The sequence below is a fragment of the Manacus candei genome, unplaced genomic scaffold (assembly GCF_025592945.1).
Source record: "Manacus candei isolate 608988 ecotype Guabito, Panama unplaced genomic scaffold, ASM2559294v1 h1tg000016l, whole genome shotgun sequence".
NCBI lineage: Eukaryota > Metazoa > Chordata > Aves > Passeriformes > Pipridae > Manacus > Manacus candei.
Window position 1 is genome coordinate 9,752,259 of NW_026138064.1, and position 24,169 is coordinate 9,776,427.

A 24,169-nucleotide genomic window follows, 5' to 3' on the forward strand; every position below is an offset into this window, starting at 1 on the left:
TTCATGTAGTTCTTCATATGGTTTTTTCCTTTTCAGCTTTTTGTAGTTGTTCTTCACTACCACGAACCACCTCAAAATTTTCAACTTTTATTAGTATACTAGTTTTGTTTTTTCCCCAAGAAGATTATTTTTGGAAATTGCCTATCCCGAACTGTACACCACATATATGTGTAGAAATGATGCATAATGGTCATTTTTCTGACCATTGCCAGGTCTGTAGATCTCACCATAAGTGAGGGAATCCTGGTGTGATTATTTTCTATTCAAGATGTGGTTACATTCTTATGCATACAGGGTGGGTGGAGGAAAAGCCTTTTGATTTTATTTTATTTATTTACATATATACCTTAATTCTCATTTTAGGGCAAAATGCAACAAGTCAAATGGGGACTGGAAGTTACTATAGCCAGAGCCAGACTTTCTATGGCCAGCACATGGCTCCAAATCCTAAACCAACCAGCAAGTTTTTCCAGTGCAAGTTCTGTGTGCGTTACTTCCGTTCCAAAAACCTTCTCATAGAGCACACACGGAAGGTTCATGGAGCACAGGCTGGGGGCAGCTCAGTGGGGCCATCAGCTTCCAGTTCCCTAAATTACAACATCATGATGCATGAAGGGTTTGGTAAAGTTTTCAGTTGCCAGTTCTGCACCTACAAGTCACCCAGGCGCGCGAGAATTATTAAGCACCAGAAAATGTACCACAAAAACAACCTGAAAGAGAGTTCAACTCCTGCTGCTGCTGCTGTATCTGAGTCAACGTCTGCTTCTGTGCCAGTGCAGGAACCCTGCAAGGAGCTGCCTGCAGAAGTAGTGGAAAGGAGCATTTTGGAATCAATGGTCAAGCCCCTGACAAAGTCTAGGGGCAACTTTTGCTGTGAGTGGTGCAGCTACCAGACACCTCGGAGGGAGCGCTGGTGCGATCACATGATGAAGAAGCACCGCAGCATGGTGAAAATACTGTCCAGCCTGAGGCAGCAACAGGATGGAACCAGCGCACCTGAAGTGCAGAGTAAGAGTGCCCAGAATACCTCTCCAAACTCTAATTATATCTCCATGAACACAACAGGACGTGAGATGTCAAATGCCAATGTCTCAAACTTCAGAAGCTCCATGGGCAATTCCCTTATCAGGCCCAACTCGTCTACATCTTCCAAGTTTTCTTCTGTGTCTTACCCTCAAATGAAGCCTAAGTCACCTCACAACTCGGGCATGGTTAATTTGTCTGACAGATCCCGCTATGGAATTGCTGATATGACGAATTCTTCTGCTGACCTGGAAACAAGCAGTATGCTAAATGACTCCAGCTCAGATGAAGAGCTAAATGAAATGGACAGCGAGAATGGCTTAAACTCCATGGATCACCAGGCCTCAGGAATGTCTGGAGAGCAGCTGATGGGATCTGATGGCAACAAGCTATTGGAAACAAAGGGAATTCCCTTTAGAAGATATATGAACAGGTTCCAGTGTCCTTTTTGCCCTTTCCTGACGATGCACCGCCGCAGTATTTCCCGTCACATTGAGAACATCCACCTGTCTGGGAAGACAGCTGTGTACAAGTGTGATGAATGCCCTTTCACCTGCAAGAGTTCCTTAAAGCTTGGTGCCCACAAGCAGTGTCACACAGGAACAACATCAGACTGGGACACTATGAACTCTCAGCCTGAAAGCATTGCCTCATCTTTGAATGACAGCACAGTGTCTTATGACAGTGGAAATATAAATGGCAGGAAGTCAGCTGGGATGATGGAACCAGTGCAGCCACAGCAGCAACAGCAACAACAGCAGTCACCCCAGCCCCACTCGCAGCATCCATACAAGTGCACATTGTGCAACTATTCCACTACCACTTTGAAAGGTCTCAGAGTTCATCAGCAGCACAAGCATTCATTCTGTGACAACCTGCCAAAATATGATGGGCCACCATCGAATGCACCCCAGGAGAGTGAGGCAGATGCTCACCCTTCTGCCAGCACAGTGAAGAAGAGCCAGACTTCCATCCTTGGGCTTTCTTCTAAAAATAACTTTGTTGCAAAAGCCCCTAGGAAGGTCTCAAATGACTTCCCTTTAGATCTTTCTCCCGTGAAAAAGAGAACTAGAATTGATGAAATAGCGAGCAACCTGCAGAGCAAGATCAGTCAAAACAAGCAGCAAGAAGATGCTGTGATTAATGTGGAGGATGATGAGGAAGAGGAGGAGGACAATGAGGTGGAGATAGAGGTAGAGTTGGACAGAGAGGAAGAGCAAACAGAACCAATGATAGAAGTTTCCAGTTCTTATGCACCCCAGCAAATGTGGGGCAGAGAGACTAATGATTCCCAGAAGGAGACAAGCTTCAGAAGCATGCAACATGACTACAATTCCACCAACGGAGCAGAGATTGAGCTCACTTTGTCTGAAGATGAGGAAGACTATTATTCTGCTGTCAGCATGAAGGACCATCAGACCTCTAATGCCTCTGTTCTGGGGAACCAATCCAACATGTACGGTACTGACCAGAACAATGAGAACTCAGAGTTTAGTGACTCTGGCAGGCTTTACTATTGTAAACACTGTGATTTCAGCAACAAATCTGCCAGGAGTGTTAGCACCCACTACCAGCGAATGCATCCCTACATTAAATTCAGCTTTAGGTATATCCTGGATCCCAATGACCACAGTGCAGTATATCGATGTCTTGAGTGCTATATTGACTACACAAATTTTGAAGACTTGCAGCAGCATTATGGGGAGCATCATCCTGAAGCTATGAATGTACTGAACTTTGATCATTCTGATCTGATCTACCGCTGCCGCTTCTGCTCTTACACAAGTCCAAATGTTAGAAGCCTGATGCCACATTACCAAAGAATGCATCCCACAGTGAAAATTAACAATGCAATGATATTTTCTAGCTATGTTGTTGAGCAGCAAGAAGGGCTGAACACAGAGTCTCAGACACTGAGAGAGATCTTGAATTCTGCTCCAAAAACTATGGCAACCTCCACCCCTGTGGCTCGTGGAACTGGTGTGCCAGCTGGTTTTAACAAAAGTGCCACCAAGAGTTTTAGTCCTGAATGTGAAAATCAGAAGGAACCTTCAGTCAACACTGTGGTTGTTTATGACTGTGATGTCTGTTCATTTGCAAGTCCTAACATGCATTCAGTTTTGGTGCATTACCAGAAAAAGCACCCTGAAGAAAAAGCCTCATATTTCAGAATTCAGAAGACCATGCGTGTAGTCTCTGTTGACAGAGGCTCTGCCCTGGCTCAAATGTCTTTTGAGCTGGGGGCACCTGTTTCCCCGAAACTGTCCAACTTGGCTTCTCAACCTCCACCTCCCCCACCACCACCCCCAGACCTCTCCACTGAACTGTACTATTGCAAACACTGTTCCTACAGCAACCGCTCTGTTGTTGGGGTGCTTGTCCACTACCAGAAGAGGCACCCGGAGATCAAGGTCACCGCCAAATACATCAGGCAGGCACCCCCCACCGCAGCCATGATGCGGGCTGGGGAGCTGTCACCTGGCATCCAGAGGCCACCAATGTCGATGCAGCAGTTGGGCCGGGGTGGATCCGAGACCTCTGTGAACCCTCCTGAGAACGAAATGTTCTTCTGCCAACACTGTGATTATGGGAATCGGACCGTGAAGGGTGTGCTCATCCACTACCAGAAGAAGCACCGCGACTTCAAGGCCAATGCGGATGTGATCAGGCAGCACACGGCCACCATCCGCAGCCTCTGTGACCGCAGCCAGAAGAAATCAGCCAGCAGCCTCCCTGCTCACACCTCCAGCTCCGAGCGGGACAAGTCCAAGCTGAGAGCCCTCAAGTGCAGGCAGTGCAGCTACACGTCTCCTTACTTCTATGCATTGAGGAAGCATATCAAGAAGGACCACCCAAACCTAAAGGCCACAGTCACTTCCATACTGAGATGGGCATTTTTGGATGGCTTGATAGAGGCTGGTTATCACTGTGAATGGTGCATTTATTCACACACAGAGCCAAGTGGTTTGCTTGTGCATTACCAAAGGAGGCATCCTGAGCATTATGTTGATTACACATACATGGCAACCAAACTCTGGGCAGGTCCCGATCCCTCCCCTCCTGCCCTAGTGATGCAAACAGAGATGAAGACCTATAAATGCAGAGACTGCATTTTTGAAGCATCTTCTATTTGGGATATTACTAATCACTACCAAGCATTTCACCCTTGGGCCATGAATGGAGATGAATCTGTGTTGTTAGATATCATCAAGGAGAAAGATTCTGCTGAGAAAATCATCCCACAGCCTGATGAAACTGGGGTTAGGATGGATTCTGAAGACCAGATAGCAACATCACAGCTGGACCAGGATGGAGAGTGTGCAGAAGACCCCACCCTTTCCCATGAAAAAACTGTCCAGCTGACTTCTGCAAACCCTGCCATCTCCTCCACACCATATCAGTGTACAGTTTGCCAGTCGGAGTACAATAACTTGCATGGCCTCCTGACCCATTATGGCAAAAAACATCCTGGCATGAAAGTGAAAGCAGCAGATTTTGCTCAGGATATAGACATTAACCCAGGGGCTGTATATAAATGCAGACATTGCCCATACATTAATACACGTATTCATGGCGTTCTCACACACTACCAGAAACGACACCCATCAGTGAAAGTCACTGCTGAAGACTTTGTGCATGATGTGGAGCAGTCAACTGATATTGCTCAGAATGACGTGGAAGAGACAAGTAGGATTTTTAAGCAAGGCTATGGTGCTTATCGGTGTAAACTCTGCCCTTACACCCACGGAACACTTGAGAAGCTGAAAATTCACTATGAGAAATACCACAATCAACCCGAATTTGATGTTTTTGCCCAGTCACCACCAAAGGTGTCTGCCTCAGTGGAACCAGATGTGGTGACTGAAATCAAGGCCTCCCCAGAAATTGCTGCTGAGGATGTTGGGGAAGTCTCTCTGCCAGCACCTCATTTCTCCAGTTCTCACTTAGTGTCTCACACAGTTTTCCGGTGTCAGCTCTGCAAATATTTCTGCTCCACTCGGAAGGGGATAGCGAGGCACTACCGCATCAAACATAACAACGTCCGGGCACAGCCGGAGGGCAAGAACAACCTCTTCAAATGTGCTTTGTGCTCTTATACCAACCCCATCCGCAAAGGGCTTGCAGCACACTACCAGAAAAGACATGACATTGATGCTTACTACACTCACTGCCTGGCAGCCTCCAGGACGGTAAGCGACAAACCCAATAAAGTAATCATTCCATCTCCTCCCAAGGATGACACTCCTCAGCTTAGTGAGGAGCTGAGAAGGGCTGTAGAAAAGAAGAAGTGCTCGCTTTGTTCCTTCCAGTCCTTCAGTAAAAAGGGCATTGTGTCCCACTACATGAAGCGTCACCCTGGTGTTTTCCCTAAGAAGCAGCACGCAAGCAAGCTGGGGGGCTACTTCACTGCTGTGTATGCTGACGAGCATGAAAAGCCAGCTCCAGCTGAGGAGAGGAATGACTTTGAAAAGCCTGAGGTGGACGCTGAGACTCAGGAAATCGAGTGGCTTCCCTTCAGGTGCATAAAGTGTTTCAAGCTGTCCTTCAGCACAGCAGAGCTGCTGTGTATGCATTACACTGACCACCACAGCAAAGATTTAAAGAGGGACTTTTCCATACTGGGAAGTGGCACCCGCTCTCAGAGCCCTGTCTACCAGTGCAAGCACTGTGATACGAAATTGCATAGCACAGTAGAGCTGACTGCACACTTGAATGGTCACAATGAGGAATTCCAGAAGCGTGCCAAACGTCAGGAGAGGAGGAAGCAGCTTTTGAGCAAGCAGAAATATGCAGATGGTGCTTTTGCAGATTTCAAACAAGAGAGGGTAAGGATTTGTGTGTCTGGTCTCTTTCTCTGCCCCCTACTTTGTGCCTGGGAGCCCAGAAATGCCCACTTGCATGTTCTCTTTGACAGCTAAATGACCACAGGCTAATGAATGACTCAGAGTACCAGAGAGCTCCATAAGTCAGTTACACATTTTGCTTTAATTTCCTTATCCATCCTCCACATCTCCCTAGGTTCTGTAGGAAACCCTGTTCTTTCCTAACCATTCCCTCAATACTTCATCTTCTTTCCTTTCTCCCACGCTTCTAGGGGGCCATTTGTATCTGACAGTTACTTGTTCTTTTGCGGCAAGGCTGCCATGTACTTTGTTGCAGATTCTTTACGAAGTCTCCCATCCCCCTCATTCATGTCCCTCTGAACAATCAGCAGTTTGCTTCTCAGCCTTCTCTCTGTCTCAGTACTTTCTTTCATTGAGCACGCAGTATTAACATGATGCGAATCTGTCTGGTGACTGAAGCTTTGGGCAAGTGCCTCATAAGAAGACCAAATCGTGCTGCATTTCTTGCCCACTTACCCCTTCCTTCTGCTTCAGTTTGAAATACGCTTGCTCTAGGGGAAAAGGTCTGCACAGCTCTTGTGGAAGTCATGATGTCATGGAAGAGCACAGTTTCAGGCCAAACTGAATGGTCTCTAGAGGAGCACTCTTATGCATAAACTGAAGGATTCTTCTGCAAAGATGTCCTCCTACTTTGTAGGAATTAATGATCTCAGCAAAAATTGAGCTTGCAGTTCTGCAGAAGGGGACATGTGCACATCAAGCATAATTTCCTTTCAGGTGTTAAATCTGATCTGTGTTCCTAAAAGTGAGATGACAAAACATATTTCAGTGATTTATGCTTGTGTACTCAAAACAGGCTTTTGGACATTTGGAAGATGTTTCAAAACTTAAGGAGAGGAAGGTGGTTGGCTACAAATGCAAGTTTTGTGTGGAAGTCCATCCAACACTTCGAGCCATCTGTAATCACCTCCGCAAGCATGTCCAGTATGGGAACGTTTCTTCTGTGTCAGCTACAGTGAAGGTAAGAATTTTAGAAAGGTGACTGAAAGTGACTGAAACTACTTGCATTGTTTAAAATAAAGGACTTATTGATAACCTGCGGAGGGTTCTTGTGAAGTTGAATGTGTTTTGAAGAGGGTATTCTGTTTCAGCATGATGTTTTAATCTAACACTAAGTTTCTGAAGTGCATTTGTTTTATTTCAAGATGTTTTAACTTTTTTTCCACTCTTGATCCAGGGGCATGAAGACTCTTTAATTCTCATTTCTTCTCAGCCACAACGGAGTTGATGTCGTCAGTGACCAAAAAGTTGGTTTATGAGCAGCAGACTTTCTCTCAGCTATTCTGGGCTACTTTTCTGCTTAGTTAAACTCAAAAAGAGCTCTTTGTTTTCTTTAATTTTTTTGTTTTGTTTTGTTTTTTTAAGAGGAAATGTACACGTGCAAATGTGTGAAGTTGCTTGTGGTACACCTTTCCCCATGAAATTTGCACACTGGCTCCAAACAAAACATACAGTGACCTACTGGGCCAGTGGTTCCATTCAGGTGATCAGATGTAAGTGTGTTGTTCCTTTCTCCCTGAGAAAGAGAGTGCCTTCTAGGACGTGTCCAAGAATAGATGATGTTCCACAGCCCAATTTCCAGGATATTGGCAGAGATAGTGAAAGTGCATCCAGAACTACCTGTGTATTCCTCATGCTGCAGTGAGCTATTGTCAAAGACTCCTGGTGTCTGACAGAGCTTCTTTCGTGACATAATCTTCTTTTTATGAGGAAGCCAAGTCCTTCACAGCCTAACTCATGCTGCCAGAGAGAGCTTTCACTGCCCCTATCACTGACCTTCCTTTACCTTACATGGTACTCATGACAGATTCAGATGCTTCCCTCATGAGTGTTCTTTCTCTCTTCTCCTTGCTTCTCAAGTGATGCTTATGTAGGGTCGATGCTTTCTTTTGAGTAAATAGAGATTTTGCATCAGGGAACAAAGGCTGAAAGCCACCGCCTAAAGAATGTGATGGAAATAACTCTTACAGGTTATTTAAATTGCTGCACAAATGCATGCTCTGGTTAGGAATGGGAGAGGAAAGTTATGAAAGAGAATTAAAAGAAGACTTTTTCTGTTTGCTCTGTATTTTTCAAGAGGATTCTAGGGTCTTAGTGTACTTCTTGTGAGTTTGACACTGATGGACAAAATCTATTGCAGACTAGACAACTGTATTAGTCTGCAGAGTAGCTACAGTCAGAGGTAGTAGAGCTATACAGCAGAGCAAAATAAACTAAAATTAACTGCTCTGTACCTTACTAATTATCTGATCAAGTTTAGAAGACTCACATAAAGACTATTGAAAGATAGTTGATTTGGTTTCTTGTCTTTTTGCATTATTTGACACAAACTCAATCAGGGAGTGAGATTCCTTTTTTACCTATGTATATAATAGATATAATCATGTTTTCCCCTCCCAAGAGTAGGTAATTTTTTCAGAAAGCCATTGGTGTGGAGTTTGTATAGGGATATGTTAAGAAAAATAACACAGTGTGAAGCCTGGACATTATAGTGAACACAGGGTAAAGACTGAGGGGCAGAAGGGAGAGTGAATTGATGGCTTTGGGGGGGTATGTGTTTTTTAGCAGGAAGCTGAAGATCCTTCAAACACAACTTTGATGGAGGGTTGTGAGGGAGCCACAGACCCTGACATTGTGGAATTTACAGAAGCTGAATATGGAACATCCTTGGAAGATGAAACCAGGCCTGGGGGCTACCACTGCAGCCAGTGTGACCGGGTTTTGATGTCTATGCAGGGTCTGCGATCTCACGAGAGGAGTCACTTGGCTCTGGCCATGTTTGCCCGGGAAGACAAGTACAGCTGCCAGTATTGCTCCTTTGTCTCTGCTTTCAGGCACAAGTAAGTTGTGGCTTTTATTTTTGTCTCCTAAATGATCACAGACCAGCGCTGATGTTCTGTAGGTTGGCATTGAAAAAGAGCTCACTCAACTTGATATTGATCTACACTTTTCTCAACATTTATGTGTTTTCAGTGCTGCAAAATCTTATTATAGCCATTATGGTTGGCTTTTTATGAAATATTGCATTTTTATATATTGAATTTATTTAAGACCCTTTTTTGCATGTAGGGGAAAAGTATGCATGCCAAAGAATAAGATTTCTTTCAGTAGGCAAATGGTGAAGCCCACCATTTATGCACCCTTGTAAAATGCATGAGACTTAACAAGCCAAGAAGAGGAAAGTGTTTTCCTAGTTAATCTTTCATATGTAAGGAATTTCTGTTACATATAACTACCTTGTTTGTAATTACTACAACTCTTTGAGGATTGAGGTTTCACTTCTCATATTAAAGAATTGTCATAAGCTGACCTTGAAATCAGACTTTTTTTCTTAATTATGGTGTGCAATTTCAGTGTACAAATATTCAAGTTCACAACAGTATGGTGATACGTAGTCATCATTAATAGTCATGTTTCTTATTATTTGTTTTCCTAAGATTTGACTTTGCTTTATGTTTAGCAATTTTAAAAATTATTGTAATGATAAAATATATATACACCTCCCAAAAATGGGATTTGTGATACATTTTCCACTGGTATCTTGGACTGATTCACAAGTCTGTGTTTTCTCTAATTTCTGAGGAGACAACTGCATATTCACTGCATTCATAGCTCTCTTAAATTTGGTGATTATGTCAGTGTTTTGCAGTCAAATGCCTGTGGGAGGGAAAGCATGATAAAAAGCATTTTTTACATCCTTGTATTAAAAAGCAAGATTTCTGGTGGTGTCACAGCATTGCAAGTTTATGCCACAGTTTGGTCTGCCTTGTTGGAAAGGTTCATGGGATTGAGCAGGAAACAGTAAGAAAGGGACTGGGGGAATGGTGTGAACTACTGAGTGTATCCAACCCTGCTTTGGCAAGGCTGACAGTGAGGGAAGCCCGTGCATCAGATAGTTTGTAGAACTTGCTGTTTCCAAACTGGTTTGCTTCAAAAAGTCAGACTTGTGTTGAGTTTGGTGCCTGATCACACTGTTTCCTACTTAGGAAAGTCATGTCCTAGAAGTTTCAGAATGGGTAAATCAGAAAGTGGTGGATGTCGGGAGAACTCTACAGGCATCACATAGCTTCATAATAGCTGTAGTCTCTGGTTTTGAAGTTGTCTGCCTTTTCTTTTCTTTTCTTTTCTTTTCTTTTCTTTTCTTTTCTTTTCTTTTCTTTTCTTTTCTTTTCTTTTCTTTTCTTTTCTTTTCTTTTCTTTTCTTTTCTTTTCTTTTCTTTTCTTTTCTTTTCTTTTCTTTTCTTTTCTTTTCTTTTCTCTTCTCTTCTCTTCTCTTCTCTTCTCTTCTCTTCTCTTCTCTTCTCTTCTCTTCTCTTCTCTTCTCTTCTCTTCTCTTCTCTTCTCTTCTCTTCTCTTCTCTTCTCTTCTCTTCTCTTCTCTTCTCTTCTCTTCTCTTCTCTTCTCTTCTCTTCTCTTCTCTTCTCTTCTCTTCTCTTCTCTTCTCTTCTCTTCTCTTCTCTTTTCTTTTCTTTTCTTTGCAATTACTCTCTTGGGAGATTAAGTCTGTGAAAGAAAATAAACCAAATGTTTAAACAGTCCACTGTTCTTCCAAATCTGACCAAAACTTTAAAACCTGCTTTCAGAAGAATGTTGCTGGCAAAGTATGTGCTTGTGAATATGGTTTTAATTATTGCCATGTAGAATACCTTAAGGTATATATTTATAATAGCTTGATATGTATTATTTACATCTTTGGCAATCTGCTTTAATTGTCAAGTAATCTCATTCCCTGGAGGCTATTTAAAACAAGTTTTGTTCTATGAAGTATTCACTGCAAGTGATTAAAGTCTTAGTCATTTAGGAGACTTCTCCCCCTTTTCACTGGAAAAGCTGTGCATTTTGTCATACCACAAACATCATTCTGGATTTCTGTTAAGTTGTATTTGCATGGAGTGACCCTGAGAGGAGACATAAATTCAATTTCTATTTTTTTGCTGTTATCAGATCTTTGAATACACAGACTTCAGTGTTAGCTCTCATAAACAGGGATTTTCTGGCTCAAACTCTTGTCAGAGTGGGACTAAAGATCATGTGGAATCTTATATAGTGTGACAAGGCTGGAACAACTGCTACTTGAGCTACATGTTGATACTCAGTGAAAGAGCAGGACAATTTAGGACAAATAAAAGGAACTATGCCTGAAATACATCTAGAATTAAGGTGGGGGGTGGAAGGCAGTTTTGGCAAATTGCAACTTGTCCAGTGTCTCTGCCCTGTTGTTTTTCCATCACCATGCATGAGATGACTCAAACTAAGACTAGATCACAAGGCATGAATATGTCCAAAGAAGCGTCTGTACTGGAAATGTTTGCAGTTTGGGCTGAAACTACCTGCCTGCCACCTGGAGACTGTGAATTCATGGCTGTCAGCCACAGAGCAGGAACTACAGAGCTCTGCAGGATTCACTCAGTTACAATTAATTTGATCATCTGTTAGGAAATGTGGAAAACATCCCTTTTTCTCTTCCAAACTTTACTAAACTGTTATAACACACAGTGGAGAGAGCAGGTTTTGATCACTTCACAGTGTTCAGGCTGTTAGTTGCTTCCGTTTTCCCCGAAGAAAGTAGAGGCTGGTTTTTGCTACCCCTTCTCCTGTTGAGCTTCATGCAGAATCTCCTACGCTGCTGCTTCTGAAACTCTGCTGCCTTTTAATCCTGGAACTCATCAACTGTAGCCTGCTGGCACCCTCCCCAGAGCAGCATCTCTAATCTACTTTTGCTGCTGTAACCAAAAGAAGGCTTCCTCAGTAAAGCTGGTCAACAAAAAATTTATTTTTTTCCCCCTTCAATCAACAGGACAGAAGGGGACATATTTTCACAAAAATCTTTGGCAGGAGAAAAATTGTGTAATGATAATTTTACTGGTTTTGTCAGTTTCAGGTTTCCTCAACCAGTCCTCTAAGTCTGGATCATGTATAACTTAATTTATACTGATCTTGCCCTATAAGTTTATTTAAGTGTCTTGCTTTCTGTATAAACAGAATTGGTGTCAGCTCTGCTCCTGTTCTTCATGTTAGACTTGACTTTATTCTGTAAGCAGACCTATTGAATTTTAAGAGAAAGTGGGAGGAAGGATGGCAGAGCCTGGTCTGCCTCTTGCTTATTTTATTATTGCTCTTAAGTGTTTTACTTTGCATCTGAGGGAAGAGCTGGGATGACTGACTCTCGTTTGTTCCCCTTTTCTGTCTTTTTCAAGTCTGGACCGCCACATGCAGACCCACCATGGACACCACAAGCCATTCCGCTGCAAACTGTGCCCATTCAAGTCCTCCTACAACAGCCGCCTGAAAACCCACATTCTCAAGGCTCATGCTGGTAAGTTTTCTCTCTCTCAATTTTGCAGTGGAGCAGCTGAAATGGCCCATGTGTTCTCGTTGCTGATCACAGATGCTGGTTTGAACTACGTGTTTTGTCACCAGAGTTGGGTAAGATTTTCAAAGGCAAGTCATGACTGGCCAGCCTGTGGACCTGTCGGAGTGAGTGGGGGTTTGGGTAATGGGAAGGATAAGACTTTAAAACAGTGATGAGAATTTAAAAAAGCTATAGGTACTTCAAGAACTTCATTATTTTCTTCTGCTTTCTATTATGTGCGTGACTTTTTTTTTCTTATTTCTGCTTGCTTCCAAGTGAATTTAATCGTTCATACCCTTGGTGTCTTAACAAATTGGTAGTGAACTTTGCTCCACTGTTTGCATTTATGTTTGTGCTTTAGGTGACTCTGGGGAAAAGATTGTGAGTTGCACCTTGGTTTTGGTAGAGTCTTATGCTAGCTTTCATATTAAAACCAAACTTTCATGTTAAAACCAAACATCAAACTTCAAGAGTCAGGTCTGTGTGCAACAGACTGAGAACGTCACAGTTTCATTATCGCATATGGAAGTTGGTCTTGCAAATCTCTGTATTTCAGTACAGAACCCATACAAGCAAGCAAGCAGACATGTTTCTGGTGACCTGAGAAGGTGATGTGTCACACAGAGTAGGTCACCTGAATGTGTTGCACCTTAGGTTATTAAAGAGTGTGAGACCCAGAATTTCTTCATCTTTATTCCTTGGCTGTAGACTCTTGACACCATCATGCATCCTGCATTGAAAGGTTATCGGAAGATTGGAGTCAAAACTCACTGACTCCATTGGTTACAGCTGCATCTTTGTGGTTGAAAAGGACAAAAAAATCAACCCTCAAATTGCAATCCGAACACACACCACACTGATGGAAATAATAGAATTGTGGCCAACCTAAAAAACTGCAAACTAGACCAGTTGTTAAAACTTGTGAATAGAAACTTCTTGAACAGGTAACAAAAAGGGCTAGAAGTATGTTTGTTCTTTTTTTTATTATTTGTTTGTTCTATGTCATATACTCTGGTTGGGTTGGAGGAAAGTGGAAGAATGGGGAGAAAAAGCATAAGGAATTTGTAGCTGTCTGCTGATCTAAAAAGAAATTTAAAGGTTAATTGTTACCATTGATCCAAGGGCATTTTTCACCTACAAAAATATAGGAGGGATTGATGGTCTTGTGTACGTCATTTTCTGTACTTTTTTTTTGGATTTCATGGAGCTTATGCCAGGACCCTTTCCTGTATTTGATGGATATTATAGATTAGTTTAACTTTTACTTCCTTCCTGTTGTATGGGACCATGACATGCCCTTCTAGGAAATCCAACTACATGCAGCAGTTCCAGTTTACAGAATCACACATCTTGTATGCAGGTGACATGGTTCTTTATTTTCACCAACCATAAAATAATGTTTTCCGTATGCTATTACACAGTTGGACTCCTTTGTGCTACCTTGTTTGAACATGCCACATTTTTAAAGCCAAAGTTACCATGCAGCTAATATTTACTTCACACTTCTGTTCAGGTAATTCACTGATTTATTTATTATGAATTCATGCTTTTGAACTTGATTAGTGGACAGTCTTTGAAGGACTATGTTTTGCATTGTACAAGAACACAATTTCATGGTTGCCTGGATAATGCTTGCACAATGACATGGGTAATAGGGTTTCCAAAGGCTTATGATCTGTTTCTGCTTCAGTCCATTTATACTAAATGAATATTCACACCACAGAAAAGTTGCTTGTATGTTTTTCAGCTAGAGCTTTGCTTTGTTGTGTTTGGGGTCAGTCCTTCAGAAATATATGCTCCTGAATAAACATGTTATGGAGACTTCCTCAGACTCCCCAGTTTTTCAGTAACCCAGTGGTTCTCTGAACCTCTCTTACCACTTTTTGTCACTTTTCAGTCTTCCCATTATCGGTTTATTTAGAAGTTGAAACTTCAATCCCCCTGAATTTTTCTAAAGTCTCCTGGAGATCTGTAAAAGTCAGTAAAATCCTGAATTCCCAACTGTTTTACTCAGTCTGCCTCTCTGCCTCATTTTCTGGAGATGGATCAAAATTCAGTGAACCACAAAATCCATTCTTGCCTGACAGCTGGTACCAGTGTTTCTGGCATTTGTTTTTCATCCAGTATGTGCCATCTCCTTTGGCATGGAGCAGAACAGTTGACAGTATCTCTAAACAGGCTCTCTGTTGATTTCATCTGAACTTTTTGACCAGTTCTTTTTTTTTGCTTGTATTTTTGAGGGACCCTTGTTAGCAATTTTTTAGCAATGACACTGGAAATTCAGAAATAGATGATTGTAAGACAAGAGTGTTGGCCCTGCTCAGTTTCTTTGTAATCTGGAACACAGTGCTTTGAGCACATATCAAGAGTTGAGACCCACTACGTAAATGTTTACATGTATTTATTTATGTCTATTAATATGATCATTTTATGAAATGTGAAACCAGCAGTCAAAAAAGGGCAGAAGACATCTGTTGAGCCAAACTGTAGCCTTTCCTCTGCAATCAAACACATCCTTTCAGGTTGATGTCCATTTGAAATGAATTGTGGGCGTATTTACTAGTATGTTTAGACTGCTTCATATGTAATCATTTTCTGTTTGCTTTAATTTCTTGTGGTGCTTTCAAGTTTACAGTTGGTTGGTGCATAGTGTCATCCAGGAATCTCTTATGCTGACAAACCATGAAGGTCTATATCTGCATCTCACTGGTATCTTCTACATTGGACTATCTTTTTTCCTTTTATTATCCTGTTCCATTGAGAAACTTTCACGTACTATTCAATAAAATGTTTTATTTCTATTTGTAAGTAGGAAATATATAACTGATATGATACGCAGATGAGGAATGTCATTTGAAAAAACACATGCAACAATTTCTTGTTTCACCATTTTGGACTCTTGGGTGATCTGTTCTTTTTCAAATGTACCAAAAAAGGGCATTCTAATAGTTTGTATTTTATTCTGATTATTAGCATAGTTTTTCTGGAAGAGAATAGGAGTGGGAGTTATTTTTATGGAGGATGGTTGCTAATCTTTTCAGGTGTGCCTACTCTGACTTGCTGCAATATGTATGTTTTCACATTCTCTTTTGGTTCACTTTATTTTCGGTGTTGGAAGCAATGCTGTGTGAGAACCTTGTTTGCTGAATTTTTTGAGAGATGGAAAACATTTTCTGCCTTGTTCATTACCAGAACTCTCATTCTTCTGTTACTATTCATGAATATTTCACTCCTGTATTGGTTTTGGCACTTTATGTACAACTCACATGTGGCCAGTGTTACTCTTGTACATGGAAATGGCACTTCCAAAACAATTACTTGGCACCTGTATAATATCACAGTGTTTGTGTTGGGACAGTTTCACTTTGTGTTCCAATTGCCTCCATGCCAAACAAATCTTGTGTCAGGATTTGTTTCCCCTTGTTTGCTGTCTCTATGGCTTGGAATGTATTCAGAATTAAATCCACTACTGTTCATTACTGCTGTTCTTTCACTTCTTTTAGTGCTTTTTCATAACACACTTTCACACAGCCTTATAGATATGCACTATACTTGGCATTGCCATGTTCACTTCTTGATGTAAATCAACCTTGATTTGGTTGCCAGTTCTGTGAAGAGTACTGCTGTCTAATGGCAGGTTTTTCATAAGGAAAAATGTGACCTTCCCCAAATGTAATTCCACTTACTCCCCTTTTCTTTTTTTTTCCTTTTTTTTTTTTTTTGGAGGGCCTTTTGTTAGCATTTTGTGGTGTCCTTCTTGCTTCATTAATAATGACACTGGATGTTGCTGCATGCAGAAACAGTTGACTTCACCATCTCTAGTTGCTGTATTCCCAAAGAAATTTGGAAGTGCTATAGTTAAAAGTGACTCCATTTTCATCCCAGAGTCTTTCTTCCCATACCATGCAACACAGGCATGCTGAGAGTCTAGTCTCTGTTTTTTTGACATCAGTCACTGTGCAAGGATCTGCAGTTGTCAGAAAGTGATACTTTGGTCCAAAGCAAGTGTCTACACCTACAGACTCCAGGCTGCTCCAACAAGGAGATACGCATAGCTTGTTCTCTTTGGGATCAGTCTTTCGCTGAAGAGTCCATGGGAATTTTACTGCCAAGTTCAGTAAGAGAACTGTGAGGGCCCCATTTTGTTTCTTTTGTGAGCTGATGACTTGCCTGTATTTCGCTCACCCAGGTGAACATGCCTACAAATGTTCCTCCTGCTCATTTTCCACCATGACTATCAGCCAGCTGAAAGAGCACTCCTTGAAAGTGCATGGGAAAGCACTGACACTACCAAGACCCCGCATTGTCAACCTTGCAGCCTCACACGCCCACCACACCTCCAAGAACCACACTCCTGCTGAAGAAGTGGAGGACTCTAATGGTAAGAGGTGCCTCAAAACAAGAATTTAATTGTCTAAGGTGCCACTTAATATTTTTATTGCAAACAAAATTGCAGCAGGCAGCTTGCACTGAAAGCATCTTCATTTGGTCGTTAAGAAAAAAACAGAAGTTGCATCAAAACTAAAAGTAAACATGGTGTTGTAGGAAGGGACTTGCTTTAGATCCTCACCATTTCATACCACATTAGCTTGTTCTGTCACCACACCAGTTGACTTTGAAATATATCACTGCTGGCTTTACTTCTTAGCAGAGATTTGAACTGTAGAAAATTTTCAAAGTCGTGGCTTTTATTGACAGCCAGTGAGAGAGGGACCATATAATTCCGTTGATGCTCCTGAATAACACCCCCTTATCTTCATGGAATCATAGAATGATTTGGGTTGGAAGGGGACCTTGGAGATCATCTAGTTCCAACCCCCTGCGATAGGCAGGAATGCCTTCCACTAGACTAGGCTGATCCAAGCCCTGTCCAACCTGACCTTAAAACACCTCCAGGGATGGGGCAACCTGTGCCAGGGCCTCACCACTCTCACAGTAAAGAATTTTTTCCTAATACCTAATCTTGTTAGTAGAGCACTTTTGAGAAACCACATGATTAAACTTAAAATGTGAACCTGTAATGGTAGTAAAAGTAATTATTCTTCTTGTCCTTTCTACAGAGGACACCAGAAGTACCTTCAGATATTAAAATGCATGTGCAGAACTTGAGAACAGTTTTCTTTTCAATGTTTCCTTTGAAAGGTGTTAATCCCCTTGTGCTGGAAGGGTATGTTGAAGATACTTAAAAAATAGCAGAGGAAGGGATACTATTTAAACAGAGAAAATGCAGACTCACGCAAGAGGTGTTGTATGGTATCACACCAAGCTTTAAGGCTTTTTAAGAAGTAGCTTATGAACCATCTTTGGGTGTCACCTCCATATAAGAAAAGAGCTCCTCTTTGAAAAAAAAAATTCCTGGATGAGTTCCATTGACATGGGAGGAGAATGTAGATGACTATGAATAAAAGGGTCAGATCTGCAGATGTTCAAGGAACTGGAGTTGATGGAAGGTGTATTAGAAGAGACGAAAATACCTTTTTTTCCATAAGTTTGAGTGGTTCTAAGTACTCAGCAGCAATTTTGTTGGGCTGCTTGGGTTGCTGGTAAAGTAAGGATGGAAGGTAGATATTATCAGTAATCATTTTTAGTCTCCCACCTTACCACCTTTTCTTTCTCACCAGAAAAAAAAAAAAAAGTGAAATGAGAAAGAGTGAAAGATACAGAAGTTCAGAAAATGGCTGAAAGGAATTGAAATAAATAAGTAATCAGCATAAAAATACTTTATTGATAAAAAAAAAGGTGTGAAGAGTATTCTTGTGGTTTAGCAAGTCACTTTTGGGGTCAGAATCAGAATCTTAACAGAAGATTTTGACCAGCTGCTCTCAGACAATCTTTTGTCAGTGGGTTGTCTGGAACAGTGCATTGAAGACTTGCTGAGGTTTTGCTAATACTAGCTTAAACTAATCCAATAAGCCAGGTACATCTTGAGATATGTTCTACTTCTTTTTGATTGCTTTATAAAGAAAATGTTTGATTACTGACTTAAGAAGTGGAAAATAATTTTCAGTGGCTATCCTAGTCTTTCCTGTCTGTTAACAGTAATTTGTTAGCAATGGTGTGTTGAGAGATACAGAAGGGCAATACTTAGTTTTGGTAAGGATGGTTCAGTTACTCTTTTTTTTGTCTTATCCAAGGAGCTCAAACTCATGATTAGTGGAGTTAAAATTCAGCTACAAGTCCTGTAGAAGATAATTCTACAGCCTTTAGGAACTCTTCCTGGAAATACATAAAACGATGACTCTGTTAATGAAAGCACTTCTTTAAGTTGACTCTGTTACCTAGATCTGTGATACAGCCTGAAGCCAAGGCAGAATTTGTCCCAATTAGCCTGACGATCTTTAAATGGGGTTAATGGTTAAGTCACTTTGACAATAATAGAAGCCACCCACTGGGGAGCTGGTCAGGCAAGTACAGGTGTTATAATAATCGTGTTAGCATTTTCAGCATTGCTTGAGGAAGGAATCTCTTGCTTTAAATAATTTTTTTACATTAGAAAGTTGGCTGCAGATCAAGTTAGTGATAGCTGCTCTTATGACATCACATATTTTTTGGGTTTTAGAAGAGAATAATTCAATGTCTCTGTGGCCTAGGCCTGTTGAGTTGCACATGGTGTGCAAGACTAGATAAAATACTGGTCCTAACAACAGGAAATGCAGGTCTGTGTGATGGGCACGGTTATGTCCAGCTGGAGCCAGTATTAAAAAGGGCTCATGTGGTGTAGTGTAGTTGGATTTTGTCTGTTAGTGTGTATAAATAACCTGCATTGTGAACTGTGATCAAGTTAATTCACCAGGGATGCAGAATTGAATTAGGGCTGGGATGAAAGACAGACAAAAGGTTGTGTTACATTGTTAGGAGCTTGTTTTGTAGCTTGGTAGGTGAGCAGCAGGCTGGTATCATTGGAATAGCTGCAGAAAGAATCCGTTCCTGCCTGTGAATGAATATTGTGGTTGGAATAGGAGATAGAGCAGGATGGCTTGGGGAGATCTGAGGAGCTAGCAGAACTCATCTTGTCAATTGTTGAGCCCTGTAAAAATGAAGGAAAGGGAAAAGGGTACTGAATTGTAACAGCAGAGTGGATATCTGAATAGAACTGCTCTGGGACAGCAGCCCAGTGGAACTACTGCCGATACTTTTTCCCTCCTTGCAAAAATTGTTCCCTGAGGGGCCTTACTTAGAACATTTCATTTGTTCCTTTACATTGATATGTTCATTAAAAGATGTGAATGGATTTAAGTTTCTGTGGCTCATCTATTTCAGTTCTGTCTTGGTAAGAGCAAACATATCTGAAGTATTCAACTGTGTATCCCAGCAATGTTTTGGGATGCTCGATATACCTTTCATGGAAGTGAAGCTAAAGTGGAGTAGGTGCTGAATCTTTTGGCAACTATAATTCTAATGAAGGTGTTATTAGAAAGCATAACAACCTCTTCAATCCATATAACAAACATTTGGTGCATTTAATGCTTCTCTCAGGGCAGTAGTGTAAGAAGGTGATTGTGGCAGTCCTGGTGAGTTAACAGAGAAGGATTTCTTGCAGAAACTTCATTTGAAGATCCTGCTTTTTTATCCTACCCCTCTTTGCCTATTGGGCAATATTTCGATAAATAAGGAACATGTTTTCATTATATCTTATTCTAACCAGAGGTAAAGCACTCAGGGGTTTTTTGAGTGGGGGAGGACTGGGGGTGATGATAATTTGGTGTGGAGTTGTTTTTCTTGGAAACACCCCAACAAATGTTGATCATGAGTGCAGTTTTTTTGTTTTGCATAGCATAGGGACACAGAATGGTTTGTGATGTCCAACTCTTATTAAAATGATGAGGTTGCCATTGTGGTAAAAGGCTCTTTTGCTCTCCTCATAGTTTATAGGTATTTTTCATCTTACAAGAAGGAAATGGTGGGGATTGACTGTTTCCATGTATGATTGGCTTGGATTTTATTTGGATTTATTTATTTGCCATTTACAGTAAAATGTTGCTTAACAGTCTTGAGAACTTACGCAGTAAAAATTCATTGTAAATTGAAATACTGCAAACTGCTAGGAGGATTGGATGAATCTCCTCACAGACTCTGTTTCCATGTTCTTTCAAGTCTTTGTGAGAGTCAGAACTTGCATTCATACCAATCTCTCCCCATGATGGGTGGTTTGGATACATGGATGGTGCTGTCATTCTGTGTGTCAGTGTGTGTCACAGGGTTTCCAGTGCCAGCTCTGCTCCTGTTGACTTGAGTACAAGGCAATGGAATCCCACAATCTGCACTGTCAACGCATTAAGATTAGAAGGCTCCCATCTCTTTCAATAAGGAAGAGTTGCAAGCAAGGCAGACACAAGAATTGTGTGACTGCACATGAGAAAACACGAATAACAAAATGTGTTCAGTGCAAAGTGATCATGAGCTGAGGAGAAATCACAGACACTGCTTGTGTTAGCACTGGTGTTATCCATGTGTGCTTATGTTTGAGGTCTGTGGATGAGGTGTGCTGCCTTCCTCCTATTAGCTGGAGAATCCCAGAAGTGCAACCTGTTGTCATAAAGCCTACAAAGCAGAATGACTCAACAAATTGATAAACAGTTTGATGCTATGACTTCACCCACAGCAAAAGATTCTTTGGAGCATGTAGAATACTTGCTTTAAATTGCCCTGGCTTCTTTGAGTAGCCCTTTATTTTGTGAAAATAACCCCTTTGGCCTGCGTTGTTTATTCATACGACTGGTAGATTTGGAGCCTCATAAATTTAATTGTATCATGACTGTGTGCAATAATTCAAAATAATAGTTTGTTTGGGGTTTTTTAATTTTACTGATTAAGAATATTGAATTGTCAAAGTGCAAGGCTAAGCAGACCTGGATGTGGTTTCTAATGTCTTCTCAGTCAGAAGACATGCTGCTGTTGCACAAGACCATTCCTCTTTACTGGTGACCAGTTCTTAACATATAGAAGGCAGCACACTTGAATTAATTACTGTGCCCTTGAAGCTCAGTAATTATGTTTTTCACTGTTGTGCAAACCAAACAGGATCTATCACTAATACCAGCACACATCACAACACACATGCAGGATCAGAACTAGATTTTTTGAGTTTCCCAGTACGTGCTATGTCAGCATCTTCATTAAATTTAATTTCTTGCAGCAGCAAATGCATTAAAAACTACTAAGTGAAACACCCAGTTCCATTTTTCCCCTGAACTTTAGCCTTTGCCAGTGGAAAATAACTTTGCCTTATCTAGAGACAAATACAAATACATCTGTTTGCTCTGCCAGAGCTAGGCTGGGTACAAAGCTGCTTGGTGAAGTCTTATTTCTGGCACTGTTGTTTATGCACTGTAAATCCCTTCCCATTACTGTACAGTTTTTTGAAGTAGATAGTGCATAATCAGAATCGTTTTTCTTCTGTGGTGCTTGACGGATGAACTTCTGGAGGGTGTGGAGGGCCTTTGGTAGGTTCACTAAAGCAATTTAATGTACTACTAGAGTGAGAGAACTGTGGGCAGCAAGGCACCTTTTAACAAAATCCACTAAGCTGGTGCCAATGAGTCATGATTGTTACAGAAATCCACTCAATATGCTCAATTCTAGTCACACATCTCCCTTTTCCTTCCACCTTTTAGAAAAGAGGTGAGCTTTCCATATGGTCAAGACATACTACCCTGATTTGTGGGTTTTGTTGTTGTTTTTTTAATCCGTATCAGGACTTGTGGCTGACTTGCTTGTTTTTATTCATGTGCACTGTTACTCTTGATAAGGGATATTTTTCTAACCTTGCAATCAGAGCAGAAAGTTTGTAAGATGGTCCTCTTCCACTTTGGTGCTGTTTCTCTCCCACTGATTGTTACTAGTGTGTTCTTGCTGTTTTATGGTTGCTGCTGTTTGGGGAAAATCACAATGGTCAATCCTCACAGCCAGGAAACTTTGCATTGGAGCAGAATGTGTTTAGTTCATGGTTTGGGTGTTTTTTGGGGGAGGGGTTTGTTCAAAAACTCTTTTGAAATTTCAGACCCTTTTATTTCATTGAAGTTTGGCTGGAAGGGCAGAGAGCCAGTAGTGACTACAGGGCAAATTCAGACAGAGCTTCAATAGCTAATTGCTTTAATTGCAAGGTGAGTCAGAAGGATCACATCCCTGTTAAGGATGCAAGATGGTGATCTGCATACTGCAGAAGATGCCTCTACTTTTGCAGCCACAGTTAGGCTGCAAAAAGCTGACTGCTTGTTCTACCTGTTTCACTGCTTTTGTGCCCCACAGGAGGAGTGATGCCTCATGCTTACTCTGAAGTATCAGTGTTTTGCAGGCTACTTTTTTATCTCCAGCTGTGTTCCTTCTTTCCCTAACCCAGAGCAAGTTCCTGCTCTCCCCTTAGACTTCGCTTATCTTTTCTTACTGCAGTGGCCACACTGCCTTCCAGTGCTTGTAAAACTCTCTGGTACTTGTTGGTGTGTCTTACTCGTTGTGGTCAGTGTTAACTAAATATCAGATGTTGGATCAGATGGAACTTTTCTCCTGCATCAGATTGGCAGAGGCTGGTGGAACAAGCACAGGACTTGTTCACCTCCAGTTCTACTGAACAAACTCCTCACTGTTTCAAGGTCCTAAGGCACTGGGGATGACCTTGTTCTCTGCAGCTCTCTTCCGCTGTGGAGTTGTTTGGCTTTTGGCCTTTTCCTACAGTTTTGTGGGTAGTGGAACAGGGGGAGATATCATTAGCTGTGCTCAGGGGGGTGTCAGCTTGCTGTTCATTGTGCTTTTTTTTTCTGGTACTGTTTTTTGTGCTTGAACTGAATGGGTAAAGGCAAAACTGAGATTCAACAGGATGCAGACAGGAACTCATGCAGCTGGGAGAAGGTTGCTGTCAGTCTTTTTATGGATTCAGCCAGCCTGCTGTGATGGGATTGCTGTGGTACTGAAAGGCTTGCCTAGGGTAGGGAGGAGACAGACTGTTTGGGTGGATCAAGCAATAAATATAGGAAGAAATATCTTCTGGATTCCTTCTGAGCAGAAAGAAATTACCTGATTACACCCACAGTGAAAAGAAAGAAGCAAATCCTGACTCCTGTTGTGTTTTTGTTCCTGAGGTTTTTGCTGTCTTTTGGCTTTGATTTTTGTGTTCAGGCTAGGGGACAAAGTGGTAGATGCTGGTCTCCTTATGTGTCACATGCTACTGCTGTCCGTGGAATTTGTGATCGCTCTATACAGAATAAAAAGGATGCTGTTGGTGAGAAGGGTTATAGAGTATGACTTGACCAAGAGAGCATTTCTGTAGACTATCATTCCTGCATATTAGTAGCCTTCTTGTGTAAGCCAACTGATATTCCTCCTGTCCCTTGAGACTCCTCTTACTTCCCATTGATCTAAAACATGCTGGAGGGATTTGGTGCTTGGTGGAGAGGTAAAACTCCTTTGCTCATTTTAGCTCTGTTGGAGTGGACATACATCATCATCACAGTTGACAGCTCAATGTTTGACATTTAGGTAGCTGGTTTTATTTCTTCTTTAAGGAATATTATTCCTACATGTACTTGAAAATACTGCCCAAAACAGTGTGAGCTCAGAGCTGGTGATGGAGATGGAGGCTTTCTGTTGGCAATAAAAATAATGTCAAGGTGTGTGCTGGAGGTCTCCAGAACAGATTTACAAGTTCCTGAACTTTATGACTAGAATAAGTCCTCAATACCTATATATTGTCACTGTAGTTTTAGGATCAGTTTTAAAGCAAAATGTAAATATGTAACACTTGATAAAGCTGATTTCTTTCTCTCTTCATTTCAAGCCTTGGAGGCAAGTGAGCATTTAGGTGACAGCAACACGCGTGTTAGTGGAACTGTATTTATATTAATACAAATATGTAAAGGGTAAGTGCAACACAGAAGGAAATGTGGAGCGCTCCTGA

The 24,169-nt window shown here is 41.4% G+C and overlaps 1 protein-coding gene across 5 annotated transcripts in view; it reads left to right on the forward strand.

The window, feature by feature from the left end:
* Positions 1-24,169, forward strand: part of ZNF462 (zinc finger protein 462) — a 90,471-nt gene that overhangs the window by 39,993 nt on the left and 26,309 nt on the right. For 2 of the 5 annotated variants that reach the window (XM_051782755.1, XM_051782756.1), the window contains 5 exons: positions 364-5,849; positions 6,724-6,888; positions 8,664-8,767; positions 12,125-12,243; positions 16,469-16,660. In XM_051782755.1, coding sequence (XP_051638715.1) covers positions 364-5,849; positions 6,724-6,888; positions 8,664-8,767; positions 12,125-12,243; positions 16,469-16,660 — 6,066 coding nt within the window. Of the gene's footprint in view, positions 1-363; positions 5,850-6,723; positions 6,889-7,292; positions 8,461-8,492; positions 8,768-12,124; positions 12,244-16,468; positions 16,661-24,169 lie in introns of those variants that run through there. The other 3 variants (XM_051782753.1, XM_051782757.1, XM_051782758.1) reach the window with 3 other exon arrangements.